Consider the following 18,829-nt stretch of genomic DNA (forward strand, 5'->3'; position numbering starts at 1 on the left):
ATATACTTTCTTTCAATTTATGTTTTATCATCAGATAAATTAGTATGCAATTTTAATCTATAAGATGGTCCCAACATGTTATTCATATTATGTGTTGTCTCTTTTTCTGACCGTACTGGATACTAGATCAAATGCCACGCACATCCTCCTCCTCACTCGTACAGAGAGAGCTACAGAAAATTTTCTCACATAACAGTTTTAGCTATTAAATTTTGCAGAAATTCTCCTGTATGCATTGTGGGACTATCACTTCTGTGAAATTTGGAAGGTAGGAGTAAATCTGTGAGTGAAGGCAGGTCACGAGTTGTGCCTGGATAGCTCAGTTCATGGAGAAATGGATTGCAAAAGGCTGGCTTATTGTTTTTTGTCATGACGTAGATAATTACTTCATACATTGTATGGATTCTATAATTTCTTGTCACCTCTTTTTATTTATTGACAGTGTGAAGATGTCACTGGCTGGTTGTAACTGGTTACTCCATTGGGAAATATTCGTGTGATATTGTCATATATGTAGAACAACAGATTTCTAAAATGTTAACGCTGTGACGTTATAACGTTAGCATGTGATTTTAGTGTGTGTGTGTGTGTGTGTGTGTGTGTGTGTGTGTGTGTGTGTGTGTGTGTGTGTGTGGGGTTTCATACCTAATGAAGTGGAAGAAAAGTAAAAGTAGTCTCTCAGGTACAGGTACTCGATACATTTTTGAGTACATTGTGATATTAAAATGTAAAGCAGATAACGAAGCAGATGTCCCCCCCCCAGGGGGTCCACAACTCTTTTGTGTATACGTGCGTAGCGAGCACGGGACCCCGAGCTAATGTGGCCTTCCTTCCTTTCCGGGCTGCATACCTTCCCATTCCGCATCCTTCCCCATCCCTATCTTCGCCCCTCCTCCCCTCACCTCTGGCTCTTTCCTTCCCTTTCTCCCCATCTGGGAGTATGGTTTGTGCCTACGTCCGGAGACGGACGCTCGTAAATGTACTGCATTCTTTGCCTTCCTTGCTTTTATGTCTTCTTCCTTCCTTTGTCCTTCTCTGTCTTCTTCCTTCCTTTGTCCTTCTCTTTTCCTTACCTCTTCTCTTTCCCTTTTCTCCGCTGCGGCGTTTGAGACCTCTCTTCCTTCCTTTCCCTTTCTCTTTCTTCCTCCCTGTGCGTGTCTGAAGGCCGACCCACGCCCTTCGTGCGTAGCCGGTGACGGGGTAACGCGTAATTCCCCGCCCCGGGTAGACAGGTAGGACACGTACGTACCCCCTGGTAACGGCCAGGCCCAGGGAGGGGTGATTACCCGAGCTGATACCTTCCGAAAATGCCGATTGGTCCCTCTGTCCGTTTGTCGGGAGGTGTGACCTGAGGTGTGAACAATCACCTAAGGCGGGAGTGCCCTCAGAGAGGGCCCCCACAAGGGAGGAGCGCGCCATCGGAGACGCGGGTAATCATGGGGGATTCTTCCACAATGGTTTCCTCACCTTCCACTAAGTCTGCTCACAAACGTAAGTATACTGAGTCTCAGCCACAGACGATTCTTCCATCGTTGCCACAGTTCCTTGTTGTTTCTCGGTCTGATGAAGGTCACGACTTCTCCACGGTCAACCCTTTCATTATTCAGAAAGGTGTCGACGCAATAGCAGGTCCTGTAAAGTCTTGTTCCAGATTACGGAATGGCACCCTGTTGTTAGAAACACACAGTGCCCTCCAGGCACAAAAATTGCTGCGTACTTCTCTGCTCCACACCTTCCCTGTCCGGGTGGAACCGCACCGTACCTTAAATTCCTCGCGTGGAGTCGTTTATACACGCTCCCTCGATGGATTGTCTGACGAAGAAATTCAGCACTATCTGTCTGACCAGGGTGTAACGGCAGTTCATAGAGTAATGAAACGGGTTGACACGAACATCATTCCAACCCGCACTGTCTTCTTGACATTTGACACAGTTCAACTCCCATCGAAAATCAAAGCAGGCTATGAGATAATTTCCGTTCGCCCTTACGTCCCAAACCCTACGCGTTGCTATCGATGTCAGCGGTTCAATCACACCAGCCAGTCCTGTTCCAATCCAGCCAAATGTGTTACGTGTGGCAAGGATGCCCATGAGGGTGCTTGTCCACCTCCATCCCCTCGCTGCATCAACTGTATGGGTGACCACGCAGCTTCCTCTCGAGATTGCCCCGTTTTTAAGGACGAGAAGCTCATCCAGGAAATAAGGGTGAAGGAAAAGGTGTTGACCTTTGCTGCTCGAAAATTATTCGCCAGTCGCAAGCCCACCGTGCCTCAGACAGGAAAATACAGCACTGTCCTTGCTTCTCCTCGGCCAACAAAGGAGGCGGCCACGCAGACTTGCGACCTCACCTTTAGCACCACGGTCGTCAGATCGGCCAGCGCAAAGATCGCTCGTTCAACCTCACCACTTTCGCCTGCCCACTCTATGGCTCACCCTTCGTCGGGTTCTGCTACATCTCGAGCCCAAAAGTCGGACGCCAAGTCTTCGAAAAAAGAGCATACTCGTGAAGAGTTTTTACGTACCGCAACTTCACAACCATCGGTTCCTCCTTCATCTAAACAACATTCTTCCAAGAAGGCTACAAAGAAACCCAGTTCCTCTCCTTCTCCGCCAAGGCGTGCCCCCTCTACAGCACCACCTGGCGGAAATCGCCCTCGGCCATCTTCTGTGTCGCCGAGGCGCACTGCTGGTGGCCGGTCAACCGGCCGATCGCTGGTGGCAGGGACTGCTCCTGACCAACCTATGGATCAGGATCTTCTGCCTTCGGCTGAATGCCATTCCATGCTGTCGGTTGCTAGCTCCGAGCAGTCTTTGAGTTGACAGCAACTTTGGTCACATTCCTCCATTTTCTTTTCACCCCATGTCCATTATCCACTGGAATATCCGCGGCATTCGAGCCAATCGGGATGAATTGTCGGTCCTCTTATGCTCCTACTCGCCGGTCATCTTCTCTCTTCAGGAAACAAAGCTGCGTCCCCATGACCGCTTTGTTCTCCCTCACTTTCAGTCCGTCCGATATGACCTCCCCTCTGTTGAAGGCACTCCAGTCCATGGAGGACTCATGATTCTTCTCCATGATACTCTCCATTATCACCCAATCCCCTTAAACAGTTCCTTCCAAGCTGTCGCCGTCCGTCTTTCCCTTTCTGGATACACATTCTCTCTTTGTACTGTATACATTCCATCATCCACACCAATGGCACGAGCTGATCTCCTTCATCTTCTTGGTCAGCTTCCACCCCCCTATTTGCTGGTTGGGGACTTCAATGCCCACCACCCGCTTTGGGGATCTCCTCATCCTTGTCCACGTGGCTCTCTATTGCTAGACGTCTTCCACCAAGCGGATCTAGTTTGCCTCAACACTGGGGTCCCCACATTTTTGTCTGCCTCCACGACAAATTTATCTCATTTGGACCTTGTGGTCGGTACTGTTCCGCTAGCTCGGCACTTCGAATGGTTCGCCCTTGATGATACACACTCGAGTGACCACTTTCCATGTGTCCTTAGACTGCAGTCTCCACTGCCATATATGCGCTCGCGACGCTGGAAATTTGCCCAAGCCGATTGGACACTTTTTTCGTCTCTCGCGACATTCGATGACCGTCGCTTTCCCAGCGTCGACGATGAGGTCACACATATTACCGACGTTATTCTTACAGCTGCGGAACGTTCAATACCACGCACCTCCGAATTGCCCCGGCGCCCCCCAGTTCCTTGGTGGAACGAGGCATGCCGTGACGCACTACGTGAGCGGCAACGTGCTCTACGCAATTTCCGTCACCATCCTACTTTGGCCAACTGTATCCGCTATAAGCAGCTCCGTGCGCGATGCCGTCGCGTCATCCGCGATAGCAAGAAGGCAAGCTGGAAATTCTTTATTAGCTCATTTAACACCTTCACTCCCTCCTCGGAAGTTTGGAGTCGGCTTCGACGGTTCTCAGGCGCGCCTAGTTTCTCCCCGGTCTCTGGGCTCACTGTCGCGCATGATACCTTAGTGGACCCCGTCGCAATTTCTAACTCGTTGGGTCAGCACTTTGCTGAGATTTCGAGCTCTTCAAATTACCCGCCAGCGTTTCTCCCGAAGAAACGTGCAGCAGAAGTGCGACATCTTGCTTTCTCCTCTCCAAATCACGAAAGCTACAATACTGTTTTCTCCATGCGGGAACTCCAACATGCCCTCTCTTCTTCTCGCTCCTCCGCCCCAGGACCAGATGGAATCCATGTCCAGATGTTGCTGCATTTATCAACCCATAGTCTGCGTTACCTCCTTCGCCTTTATAATCGAATTTGGACCGACAGTACCTTCCCCAGACGGTGGCGGGAAGCTATTGTCGTTCCCGTTCCGAAACCTGGAAAGGACAAACATCTCCCCTCTAGCTATCGTCCCATTTCTCTCACGAGTAGTGTCTGTAAGGTTTTGGAGCGTATGGTGAATTACCGTTTAGCTTGGTGGCTGGAATCTCGCAGTCTTTTAACACCTGCCCAATGCGGATTTCGGAAGCATCGTTCTGCAGTTGACCATCTTGTTGCTCTCTCCACTTACATCATGAACAATTTTCTCCGGAAACGCCACACGGTAGCAATATTTTTTGATCTGGAGAGAGCATACGATACCTGTTGGAGGACAGGCATCCTCCGCACACTGTTCTCTTGGGGCTTTCGAGGCCGGCTGCCCCTTTTTCTTCACGAATTTATGGCAGAGCGCACATTTACGGTGCGGGTGAACACTACTCTCTCCCGTACTTTCTCCCAAGAAAACGGGGTACCCCAGGGTTCCGTGCTGAGTGTTGTACTGTTTGCCATCGCCATAAATCCAATTATGGATTGTCTCCCTCATGATGTTTCGGGCTCCCTCTTTGTGGACGATTTTGCGATCTACTACAGCGCTCAACGGACCAGCCTTCTTGAACGTCGTCTTCAAGGATGTCTCGATCGCCTCCACTCGTGGAGCATCGAAACTGGCTTCCGTTTCTCACCCAGTAAGACCGTTTGTGTCAATTTTTGGCGACGAAAGGAGTTTCTTCCGCCCTCCTTACATCTAGGTCCTGTCAACCTTCCGTTTTCAGACGTCGCTAAATTCTTGGGTCTTATGTTTGACAGAAAACTGTGCTGGTCCTCCCACGTTTCCTATCTTTCGGCTCGCTGTCTGCGATCGCTTAACACCCTCCGTGTCCTGAATGGTACCTCCTGGGGAGCGGACCGAGTGGTCCTTCTCCGCCTCTATCGCGCCTTAGTGCGCTCAAAATTGGATTACGGAAGCATAGTCTACTCCTCTGCTCGGCCGTCTATTCTTCGGCGTCTCGATTCTATCCACCACTGTGGATTACGTTTAGTGTCTGGAGCTTTTTACACTAGCCCTGTGGAAAGCCTTTATGCTGAGACTGCTGAACCTCCGCTGTCCAATCGGCGAGCAGTCCTCCTGAGTCGTTATGCTAGCCATCTGTCTTCCATGCCTGCTAATCCAGCCCACGACCTTTTTTTCGACGCCTCCTTTGATGTAGGGTATGCAGGCCGCTCCTCCTCCCTACTACCCCCGGGAGTCCGCTTCCGTCAACTGCTCCATTCTCTTTCCTTCCGCTTTCCTAAAACCTTCTTGACAACTTGGGGTACAGCACCGCCTTGGCTCCGTCCCCGGATCTGCCTGCTCCGTGACCTTTGTCAATTTCCCAAGGATGGTACCCCTACACTTATTTATCGTCGGGCATTTGCTGCTCTATGTGCACAAATGACGGACGCCACATTTATTTACACCGACGGCTCGAAAACATCGTTAGGTGTAGGGAGTGCCTATATTGTTGGCGACACCCCAAATCGCTTTCGGCTTCCCGACCAATGTTCGGTTTATACTGCGGAGCTTTACGCTGTTCTCCAGGCTGTCCACTACATCCGCCGCCATCAGCGGATACAGTACGTTATCTGCTCAGATTCTCTCAGCTCTCTCCTCAGTCTCCAAGCTCTTTACCCTGTGCACCCTCTGGTCCACCGGATTCAGGACTGTCTGCGCTTGCTCCACCTGAGGGGCGTCTCGGTGGCGTTCCTCTGGCTCCCGGGACACGCTGGTATCTGTGGGTATGAGGCGGCCGATATAGCGGCCAAGGCTGCAGTCTCTCTTCCTCGGCCAGCTATTCAGTCGCTTCCCTTCACCGATATACGGAGCGGTTTATGTCGCCAAGTTGCTCATTTATGGCATGCGCATTGGTCGGCACTTCCCCGTAATAAATTGCGGGAAGTGAAAGCCCTTCCTTGCGCTTGGACCTCTTCCTCCCGAACGCGTCGTCGGGAGGAGGTAATTTTAGCTAGACTCCGGATAGGGCACTGTCGTTTTAGCCATCGACATCTTTTAAGCGGCGATCCTCCCCCACTCTGTCCCCACTGCTCTCAGCTGTGGACGGTAAGACACCTTTTAATTGAATGCCCCTATTTTAATCCGTTACGCTCCCGTCTACAGCTATCGCCTGATTTATCGTCGATTTTGGCAGATGACACGCGCTCAGCCGACCGCGTTCTCCAGTTTATTAGTGACAGTGAAATGACGTCAGTCATTTGAAGCTTTTTTTGGGGACAACCACCCCCTTTCTGTAGCAGATTTTTAAGCATTCTTCCATTTTTAGTTTCTCCAATTTTCTGACTTTGTTCCCATTGCTGCTGGTTTTCAATTTCGGTTTTTTACTGTCTTAAGTCACGGGCTGGGCGCTAATGACCATAGAAGTTTTGCGCCCTAAAACCACAAAAAAAAAAAAAAAAAAAAAAAAAAGAAGAAGCAGATGTCCATTGAACTAGGTGAGTGTCACTTAAGATACTTTGATGTAAAACCACCACAAGCTGCTAGAAACTTTTATTATGCTGCAAATAGTTTAAACATTTAATTTTAATTTGTATACTTAAAAATTGTAGACATGTGATATGACATATTTTTTAAAAATCTGCCCTATGTGGATTTACTGCTGAAACAATAAAAATTTTTAGTAACTTGGTGTGGTTTTACATCAAAATGGCACTTATAAAATCTGTGCAGCATGATTTGAAGAAATTTTATTTGGTATGGAAACAGTGCCATTCAGGAAATTTTTCTGCAATGAATATTTTTGGAGAGTAATTGAAAATAATCACAGCATCAGGTCTTGGAGTTAAGTGAAAAATGAATATGAACACAGGAAACTTCAGTAGATGTATGCTTTGGATTTACAGATGGTTAAGGGCATCTTACATTCTTAAAAATGTGATTTGGAGAATGAAGTAGGAGACATTACTAATGAGTCAAATGTACTGACTTGTACATGATGTACATAGTGCTAGAAGGGTGTAATTTATAATTCCGTATGGTTGGTGGTATTGTACAACGATCTGTAAACTTTCAGATGTTCTTATCTTTCTTTGAGACAAATTAATTTTATTACTTTCAGTTTGTTTCATCAATAGGAAACATGGCTTTGTGATAATTTCATAGGAATGACATTATTAAACTGCTTGGAGGGCAATTTCTTTGTAACAGAAAGAGTTTGATATGGTTTTTCAGTCACCTAGTAATAAAACTACATGCTTACCCAACATAAGATGTTTTATTGAAGTAACTTCATACTAAACAGAATGTGCCACATCCTTATAAAACAAAATGACACATAAGGAGTGAAAGTAGCGTCAGGCATACCTCACAGAAATGTTCATGCTATATTTTAATGACATAGTGAATAACATTTTTAGCTTTGTGAAGCTGTTTGACGTTTGCACATGATGCACTTCTATAGATTTATGTGGAGCTCATCATTTGAAATTTGTTATGAAATGGAGGGAGACTAATAGATCAGTGATTCATGCAAAGACTACCAGCTGACACTCAATACAAACAAATACTGTAGATTGGCAGAATATAAAGTGTTATAGCTTGAAAAACTAGTGATATTCATCAAATGTAGTGAAGATACTAATTATATAAGGGATATTAATGATAAAACTTTCATTCCATTTGGAACTTATATATCCATTATTATCTGTATGAGGTGTTACCCCAACACAGATGAATAAAATCTTTTATTTCTTGTGGCATGGCAACAAACAACATCCAGATGTTACTTTTAGGAATTTTTGCACATCTGATATACACGCTGCATAAGGTATTGAAGGTTGCTAGCCACCACAAATTCTTCTCCTACACCATCCTCTTCACCTCAGAGTAGCACTTGCAGCCTAAGTACTCAGTTATTTGCTGAATGTATTCCAGACTCTGTGTTCCCCTACTACATCCTGTCCCTACTTTTTGTCTGTGTTTTCCATACATTTCTTTCCTCACCATTCTGCGGAGAACCTCCTCATTCTTTACCTTACAAATCCACCTAATTTTCAACATTCATCTGTAGCACCACTTGCAAAAGCTTCAATTCTCTTCTGTGCTGTCTTGCCCACAGTTCATGTTTCACTCCCATACAATGTTGTGCTCCAAATGTACATCCTACATTTGCTAACAGTAAACTTCTCTTGGCTAGGAATGCCCTTTTTTTGCCAGTGCTACTCTGCATTTTATGTCCTTCACCATCCATCATGGTTTACTTTGTGTCCAGGGTAGCAGAATTCTTTAACTATGTCTACATTATGATCACCAGTTTTGATAAGTTTCTTGCTGTTCTCATTTTGTTGCATCTCACTACTTCAGTCTCTTTCCACTTTACTCGCAGTCCATATTTGGTGCTCAGGCTATTCATTTGATTCAAAGGATTGTGCAGTTATTCTTAACTTTCACTGAGTATAGCAAGATCATCAGTGAATCCTATCATTGGTATCTTTTCAGTCTCAATTTTATTCCTACTCGAACATTTCTTTTTATTTCTGTCATTGTTTCTTCATGGTATAGACTGAACAGTAGGGATGCAAGACTGCGTCCCATCTTTAACCCTTTTAATCTGAGCACTTCGTTCTTGGTCATTCACTTGCATTGTTCCCTCTCGGTTCTTGTACATACTGTATATTACCTGTCTTTCCTTATAGCTTACTCCTTTTTTTTCTCAGAATTTCAAACATCTTGAACAATATTATTTTGTCAAATGTTTTTCTGGCTTTGATAGATCCTGTGTGCAATGTCCTAAGTGCCTCTCTGGGCCTATACCTGTCCTAAAGCTTACTGACCATCTCCTTACAAATCCGAAATTTTCCTTTCCATTGTTCTGTGTATTACTCTCATCAACAGCTTGGATGCATGAACTGTTAAGCCGATTGTGAGACAGTTCTCACACTTACCAGTCCTTTGGATCTTCCAAATTGTGTGGTTGGTATTTTTCCGAAAGGATGATTGTACATCACCTGTCTTGAATATTCTGCACACCAACTTGAACAGTTGATAGGTTGCCACTTGCTCCACTGATTTTAGGAATTGATGGTGGCATGTCATCTATAGCTTCTACCCAATTGGATCTCAGATCTTCCAGATTCTGTCTCTGATATCTTCCATATCAACTCCAGTTTCTTCTTCTATCAAAATTTGTGACAAATTCTCACCCTCATAAAGGCCTTTCATGTACCTTTTCCACCTATCCATTCTCCCTTTTGTGTTTAATAGTGGATTCCCATTGCACTGTTAGTATTACCAATTTGCTTCCAATTTCACTGAAGGTTGTTTTGACTTTTCTATATGCCGAATCAGTCCATCCAATAATAATTTCTTTTTTTGATTTTTTTTCACACTTTTCTTGCAGCCATTTAGACGGTAGTGCTAGTGTACAAGAAAGGGTATAAGGATGATCCCAACAACTACAGACCAGTTTCACTGACGTCAGGTTTCTCAAAAATCCTAGAAATGCTTATGTATACCAGATTAGTTAACTATTTGGACAAACATAACATTCTCATACCCTCACAACATGGTTTCAGAAAGGGTAAATCTACAGAATCAGCAACTACCAGTCTAACAGAGTACATTTTACAGTCCTTAGATGAGAAAAAGGTTGTCTCTGCAATGTTTCTGGATCTTTCAAAGGCATTCGACACTATTGACCATGAAATGCTGATATAAAAATTAAGCAACTATGGCATTCAGGGGCAACCAGGTCAATGGATAAAATCATACTTGTGCAACTGTAAGCAGTATGTATCATTAGGAAACTCTTACCAATCAGAAACCAAACTCCATCAAATATGGAGTGCTGCAGGGTTCGGTAATGGGGCCATTGTTATTAAAATGTGTTTGTTAATGATATGGGTGTTGAGGAGGAAGAAAAGAAAATATTGTATGCTGATGACATGACAATACTAAATAGTGACCAAAATATGGAACAGCCTGAGAGAAGAGCATACATATCTGCAAATGTCACAGCTCAATGGCTGTTGGAAAATGAACTGGTTATAAATCTAAAAAAATGTATCCAGTGTTTAAAAACAAGGAAAAGGCTGTAGACATGGATTTAGATGTTCATGGAACAAGGCTGGAAGAAGTAGAATCTGCTAGATTCTTAGGTATTCTTGTGGATAATGAACTGAAATGGAAAAAACATATTAATAATGTCTGTAAGAAACTGAGCTCTGTCATATTCTTAATGATGCAGCTATCACAGTATTCAGACAAGAATCTTCTGTGTACAGTGTATCATGGACTTTTCAAACCATACTTACAGTATGGAGTGACTGTGTGGGGAAACTCAAACAAGAGACAAAACGAGTGTTCACATCACAAAAAAAAGCAATTAGGACCATTTTAAGAAGAAAGACCTCTGAAACGTGCAGAAACGGTTTCAAGAATTTAGGTATTTTAACTTTTTCATCGTTGTATTTATACAAAACAATAATGTACATCACAAAAGGTAGTGAGGACTGGATTACAAATGCTGGTGTACACACCCACAATACAAGAAGGAAGAATGAAGTACAGAGCATACCCCACAGACTGGCAATGCTAGAAAAAGGACCCAGTACTCTGGTATCAGACTACTAAGAAGTCTGCCCAAAAACCTCCAAGATAGTCTAAGTTTCTTTGGAAAGTCATTGTGAAGTACAGAGTTTTACAGTGTTGAAGAATACTTATGCCATTAAATTTGTATATATTGTTATTCATTATCAGTGATGTAAAAATGTAAGCTAAAGGTGTAGAAAAATAAGTGATGATGAATGTTTTAATACTTTGACATGTCCTATATTACACGTACATTTACTGTACAAACTGTAATCTTACAAGATCAAATAAAATTCAATTCAATTCAACTTAGCAAACTTCAAATGTGTCACATCACTCCTCAGTACTTACGTACTCCATTTCCTTCCAAACTGATTCTTCCAGTTGATTCTCTCAAACTTCAGTCTACTCTTCATCACTACTGAATTGTGATGTAAGTCTGTCTGATTCTGGGCACACATTACAATCCACTGTCTGATTTTGAAATCTCTGTTTGACCATAACGTGATCCAGCTGGAATCTTCCTTTGTCTCCAGATCTTTTCTATGTATATCTCATCCTCTTGTGATTTTTGAATGGGGTATTCCTTATTGCAGAACTCAGTCTATTTTTTCTTCACTCATTCGTACTACCAAACCCATTTTTACTTGTAATCCTTTTTTCTATTGTTTTCCCACAACCCTGTTCCAACTACCCCCCCCCCCCCATCCACACACACACACACACACACACACACACACACACACACACACACACACACACACACAAAAATCATAGGATTTTCTTGTAATTTTCTTGTACCTTAACATTTTTGGATCACCCATTCAGTACCCTCATACACTTTCTCTCTTTACAACTTCTCCTTGACCCTAGACCACTGTTAAATACTACATTGGTGACAAATCTGGGGATTGACCAGGCCAGTGAAGGGTTCTGTACATTCTCAGAGGCGTTTGTGGTGTAAACTATAGTATGGAATCTTGCATTGTTTTAATACGTCATTTACTACGCTGATCGTGAAGGATATGAAAACCAGGTTTACTTCTTACTAAATACTGGTAAGTATTCAGACTCCTTTCAGCAATTACCAGATCAGTCCTGTTGTATGTTATTGCACCCCACGCTGTGACTCCAGGAATTCGAGAGCTGTAGTTCTCAAGAATCGCTGCTTCCTGTGACCTTTCATCAGATCCTCTGTGGATACATCTGTGGCAATATGACTAGCACAGATGGAAGTTACACTTATTCCTGAGCCCCACAAAATTTTACTCAATCCCAGCTGACTCTGGTTCTACCCTATGCAAGTCTTTAGTGTTTGTGGTTTGGTGCCAGCAGTAAACAGTACTCTAGATCTCAAATTGGTTTCCAATAATCTGTTATTGACAGTTCATGGTGGTACCCTCTCTGTAAGGTCTGCTTGGATTTCAAGTGTTGCCATCTGTCTATAAGGCAGAGTCAGTCAGAGTATCCTCCAATCCTCATGTGGTGAGTTTTATTGGAAGAACTCATGCCTACTCTTCTTGGCCACTGTTGTCCTGGATCTATCTCATTATCACTCATTTTTCAGTCATTGCACTGCAGCCAACTCTCTCTGTGATCTGTCTGTGTAATGCTCATATGTCCCTTATGCTGATAGTTAAACAACTCTCACAAAGTCTGGAAGATGGCAATAAGCTGCACATGTACATCCTCTGTCCATAGTGTGTTGGATCCTTATTTGAAAAGTTTCAAAAGTTACAGTAACATAACTCGCACTCAGTAGACACTGTGTACTCATATCAGTCATCATCTGTAAAAACAGCTTCTTGCTGTATTGCAAATAAGGTTGCATAAGGGTGACAATTTACTCAGCATATGTCGCAGGCGTGTGAATTATGGGGTATGTTTATTACTGTTTGGCCAAAGTATTCATGGTGTAGCGCTTTCCTTTTCCATCAGTGTATACTGTGATGTAGAGCATTTCATGTTGTATCTAATTGATGTCTCTGGTGATTTTTGGGAGTATATACCCCATTGGCAGGTACCAATCACTGCATGACTCATTGCTCAGGTGGTGAAGTTGGTGGAATATTAGCTTTAATCAAAAAGACACTAAGAGTTAAGAGCAGCCTTAAGCAGAAGTCCAACAAAGTTATTTTTGGACAGAAGTCGAAGCAAATTGTGCCATATGGCATTTCAGGCTTATGTGATAAGGACTATACTATCAATGAAAACACCCCATAATGTTTTCATAGACAGGCTGGGGGCAAATACTATTGAATTGTCCTTCATGAAATAACAATACTGAAAGAGCAACAGGCTGGATCATCATGTTGTAATAAGGACCTACCTTTGGAGCTATGTTTCTAGTGCAGTGCCAGAGACAGTGCCTGCGCCATTTGTGAAACACCCTATAAGTCTGTCAATGGATGAAAAGATTGTATATCTTTTGGCTATGCTGTAAATTATGTGTAAAAATCATTAACCACTTACAAATATATCTTTGCAGGAATTTTAGGTGGAAGGATCACACTAAGTGCATCATATTGAAGGCATATTCTTCTAAAAGATGTATCTGAATAATAGAAGGTTGCGCAGGTCACTCCTCTAATTTGACATTTTTTGGTGTGGAGCCATCACTTAGAAACTTTTATGGAATCGGAGAAAATTCTAAGTAAAATCACTGAGTGGGTCAAAGGCTTTTGTTCAGATACCGATTTAGCAATTTGCTGCACCAATAAAACATAGCAAGAGGAAAACCAAAGTTTCAGATTTCACAGTTAAGAAATTGTTCACACAGGAATATCACAAAAACATACTATTGTTCCACCATTGCACATATACCTGTGTGGACAACACTGTAATAAGCATCTCTGTCATGGAGAAGCAACTGAAAAAGTTGAGGACAGATCAGTCACTAAGTCCAGGTGGCATCCCGATTTAGTTTTTTTGTCCACGAGTACTCTGTGGCATTGGGTTCTTAAATGTGTTGCATTAATTGTGAATCACCCAGCACAAAGTCAGAAGGACTTGGAAAAAAGTGTAGGTAACTCCTGTGTATAAAAAGGGTAAAAGAGCATACTTGCAAAATTACGGGTCAATATCCTTAACATTGGTTTGCTGCAGAATTATTGAACATCTTCTCAGTTTGAATATAATAATTTCCTCAGGTGTACAATCTTTTGTCCACGAATTGGCATCGCTCGTGTATTCCTAATTTCTGAAAAGTGTGTGACAGTGTTCCACTGGAGACTGTTAATGAAGGTATGAGTGTACGGAGTAAGTTTCCAGAAATGTTATTGGCTCGAAGACTTCTTAAGTAATAGAACTCAGTGTTGACAGTGAGCAGTAAACATACACAAGGATATTGTCAGGAGTTCCCCAGGGAACTGTGATAGGACTGCTGTTATTATTTTTCTATTTACATAAATCTGACAGACAGTTTAAGGTTATTTGCTGCTGATGCTGTGGTGTGTGGGAAAATGTTGAAGTTGAGTGACTGTGTAGGATACAAGATGACAGACGAAATTTCTAGTTGGTGTGATCAGTGACACCTAAAAGTATTAGTAATGTGCTGTTGACACAGTCTGATCAATTAAATATATACATGTAACATGGCAAAGATCTATGAAATGAAATGAGCATGTAAGGCATAGGCAGGGAAGGCAAATGGTAAACTTTGGTTCATTGGGAGAATTTTAGGAAGGTGTGAGTTATCCGTAAAGGAGATCATGTTTAGAACGCTAGTACTACCCATTCTTGAGTATTGCTTGAGTGTTTGGGATTATCACCAGCTGGAATTAAGGGAAGACATTGAAGCAGTTCAGAGGCGGGCTGCTAGATTTGTCACTGGTAGGTTTGAACAACAAGCAAGTATTATGGAGATGCTTTGGGAACTCAAATGAGAATTCCTGAAGGGAAGATGATGATTCGCCCAAGGAACACTGTGGAGATGTTGTAGAGAAATGGCATTTGAAGCTGACTGCAGATAGATTCTACTACTACCAACATACAGTTCGCGTAAGGACCACGAAGATCAGATACAAGAAATTAGAGCTTATTTGAAGGCATACAAACAGTTATTTTTTCCTCGCTCTGTGAGAACGAAAAAAGGAAAGGAAATGACTAACAGTGCTGCCAGGTACTATCCTCCATGCACCATACTGTGCCCTGTGGAGTTTATATGTAGATAGAGGTGGAAGAAATTGAGAAGATTGAAGACAATTTCCACAATTCATTGTGAGTTTGATCAGTGTGGAGTGAGATACACAACAAAAGAATTGCAGCCATACTTGTACGGCAAACTGACAATATTTATTTGTATACACCATCCAGAGATGGAGTAGCAATGGGGGTGTGGGGGGAGAGGGGGATTGATAATTAAGGTACACTACATATGTAATCTGCCATGCTTTTAGAGTACTATAGATAGAGGCTCACTGTTTACAAAATTGCATGAAGAGTGCTAAGGAACGATTACAGAAATGATAAATAATAACCCAGAGCTAACAACAGTTATGCTGTATAATTTTGGAAAGAAATACAGCAGTTACTTCTGTTGCAACACAATGTTTAAAGAAGGATTAGTAACAAATATTGTCACTGTGTGTGTGTGTGTGTGTGTGTGTGTGTGTGTGTGTGTGTGTGTGTGTGGTGTTAATTTTAGTATCAGTTGGTACTGCGTTTTCAACCTCAATCCTGTTTCCTGTGCAGACTCCAACAACCTGTCTTCCTGGGTTATCTGATAAGATACTTCACTTCACACAGCCAGAAGGAAATTCTGCAGGAAAAGTAAATAGTATTGATGTTTGTTTGGTTTGTACATTGACACTCTTTGAGAGAATTCTAATAAATCAAATCATGTACATGACAATGAAAAGAAGAATGTAGTACTGAGAAATTTTTGAACCTCACAGGTACTAATTTACTCAGATGTAGCCAGTTTAATTGCATGATGGCTGTTTCTAGAGCTTAACTTTAAACCCCTAGTGAAGAATGTAACTAAATTTTATGTTGTTGACCTTTCCTTTTTTTTCCAAAGCACACATTGCAAATGAAAGTATTATGCTTCAAAAATACCCTTTAGTTATGCTCTCCTTAATTTTTTGTAACTTAGTTGGATCTGGGCAGCATGAATATTAATGTGTTCAGATTCTTTGTGTATGTGTAACATTATAGTGTGATAGTGAGAAATGTTTCACCTGTATGGGCTGTCTAACTGAAATAAAACTGACTTCAGAAGTACAGTGCAGCGAATATTGAAGTAATCTGCTTTGGTCTGCACTTTCCCATTGGTGCATATATATTGAAGCCAATATCATTTTTATATAATTTTATTCATAGTAACTGACAAAATACTTTTCATTGATAGACTTTTAATACTGCAAGTACATCACTTTTTCCACTTTTCAGCTTCTGGAAAAGAATCTCTCTTAATTTTGCAAAACTGAATTACTTAATGTTTTCTCTGGGAAAGTTAGTTGTTCTTATTCCCAAATCTCTTGGTATGAGTCGAATTATTGAAATCCAGTGACTCTTTGAGCCAACTTCACAGTGAGGAAAATGTAAGATTTAAAATATTTACATCTTCTTTTCACAGGCTTACACAACCTTTGTTCTTAGGTCGACTGATACGTTTTTTCAATCCTGGAAGTGACATTACCGAAGAAGAGGCATATGGATATGCAGCTGCTGTTATTTTATGTTCAGCATTCAACATATTTGTTATTCATCCATATATGATGGCTATTCTCCATATGGGCATGAAAATAAGGGTAGCATGCTGTTCACTTATATACAGGAAGGTAAGTAAAATATGAAGTTCCAGATGTTTCTTAATGATTTAGCCTGGTCCGGTTTGAGTACATTTTTCCACACAAGTGACTTTAGATTTGCCACTGCCCCCATCCTCTCCCCATTTTTCTGTTCCCACTCACCCTTGTCAGTCTTGCTTTCACTGCTAAGTGTGATACACACTGTAGACAGATATTTCACTTGGGTGCTTCTCTCAGCATGCCATTCCAAGTAGCCACTACTAAATATGATATGTCCTGCATTGAAATCTTAACCATGGTGTCTCTGATTCCCCTCTCAGCTCGCTACCCCAAGCAGCAGCTTATGTCGCTTGGGGGCTTAAACCAACGCTGGATATGGCAGTTAAATTCGCCTTGTGTAATTATGTATATTTCATTTTATTGTGTTTTTATCTCTTCCTGCTCAAATTTCATATGCAGTGTTATGCTCCTGTTGCTGATGAAAGCACTCATACCACGCAGGATATAAAAATGAAAAGAACATATTTAATAAGCCTTTTATCAAGTTCAATATCCAGATTGTTAACCACTGAACAGTCTGTAGTAGCCGCCTTTCATTGTAAAGACTTCTTTCAGATTAAACATTGGGCAACAGTTGTCTTGTGGGTACTGCTTTATTATTCTGCCGACCCCTGACTCAGATCATATAATAGCCGAACGGTTCAAAGAAACTTGAATCTCATTACAAATAAGTACCCCACTCATACAGTTATAATTGGTGGAGACTTCAATCTACAGACTTCAATCTACCCTCGATTTGTTGGCGAAAATACATGTTCAAAGCCAATGGTAGACAGAAAAAATCTTCTGAAATTGTACTGAATGCTTCCTCTGAGAATTACTTTGAAGAATTAGTTTACGAGCCCACACAAATTGTAAATGGTTGCGAAAACACACTTGACTTCTTAGCCATGAATAAGCCTGATCTAATAGAGTGTCATGATTGATACAGGGCTGAGTTAACACAAAGTAATTGTAGTGAGGCTCAAAACCATATCAACCAAAACCACTAAAAATAAACGCAAAATATATCTATTTAAAACAGCAGATAAAAATTCGCTTGATGCCTTCCTAAGTGTGTCTCCATTCCTTCCAAGCTAATTATGTAAATGTAGACGAGATATGGCTCAAATTCAAAGATAGAGTATTGACAGCAATAGATAGATTCATACTGCATAAGTTAATAAGAGACGGGACTGATCCACCATGGTACACACAATACGTCAGAACACTGTTGCAGAAGCAATGAAAGAAAGCATGCCAAATTCAGAACAACACAAAATCCCCAAGACTGGCTAAGTGTCACGGAAGCTCGAAATTTAGTGCGGACATCAATGCGGAGATGCTTTTAATAGCTCGAAATTTAGTGGAGACGTCAAAGCGAGATGCTTTTAATAGTTTCCACAATGAAACATTGTCTCAAAATATGGTAGAAAACCCAAAGAGATTCTGGTCATATGTAAAGTACACCAGTGGCAAAAAAAAGTCAATACTGTCACTGCGTGATAGCGATAGAAATGTTACCGATGATGGTGCCACTAAAGCGGACTTACTAATCATATAAAACCATTCACTTGACGAAAGGTCTGTTCCTAAAGACTGGAAAGTAGCACAGGTCACACCAATATCCAAGAAAGGAAATAGGCATAACCCATTGAATTACAGACCCACATCACTGACTTGAATTTGCAGTAGGATTTTGGAGCATATACTGTACTCTAACGTTATGCATCACCTTGAATAAAATGACTTATTGATACATAACCAACACGGCTTGAGCAACTATCGTTCTTGCGCAACACAGATAGCTCTTTGTTCCCATGAAGTAATGAGTGCTGCAGGACAAGGGATCTCAGATCGATACCATATTTCCAGAAGGCTTTTGAGACCGTTCCTCATAAGCGACTATTAATGAAATTGTGTGCATTGGAGTATCATCTCAGTTGTGTGATTGGATTCATGATTTCATCTCAGAGAGGTCACAGTTTGTAGTGATAGACGGTAAATCATCGAGTGGAACAGAAGTGATATCTGGCATTCCACAAGGTAGTGTCATAGGCCCTCTGCTGTTCTTGATTTACATACATAATCTAGGTGATAATTTCAGCAGCCCCCTTAGATTCTTTGAAGAGGGCGCTGTAATTTATTATCTAGTAAAATCATCA

The 18,829-nt window shown here is 42.0% G+C and overlaps 1 protein-coding gene across 4 annotated transcripts in view; it reads left to right on the forward strand.

Annotated features, from left to right (window-relative positions):
* LOC126162585 (probable multidrug resistance-associated protein lethal(2)03659) overlaps positions 1-18,829 on the forward strand; it is a 280,738-nt gene that overhangs the window by 174,329 nt on the left and 87,580 nt on the right. The window contains exons 6-7 of one of the 4 annotated variants that reach the window (XM_049919181.1): positions 15,565-15,642; positions 16,451-16,655. In XM_049919181.1, the coding sequence (XP_049775138.1) occupies positions 15,565-15,642; positions 16,451-16,655 (283 nt within the window). Of the gene's footprint in view, positions 1-15,564; positions 15,643-16,450; positions 16,656-18,829 lie in introns of those variants that run through there. The other 3 variants (XM_049919185.1, XM_049919183.1, XM_049919184.1) reach the window with 3 other exon arrangements.

Source organism: Schistocerca cancellata, chromosome 2 (genome assembly GCF_023864275.1).
Source record: "Schistocerca cancellata isolate TAMUIC-IGC-003103 chromosome 2, iqSchCanc2.1, whole genome shotgun sequence".
Lineage (NCBI taxonomy): Eukaryota > Metazoa > Arthropoda > Insecta > Orthoptera > Acrididae > Schistocerca > Schistocerca cancellata.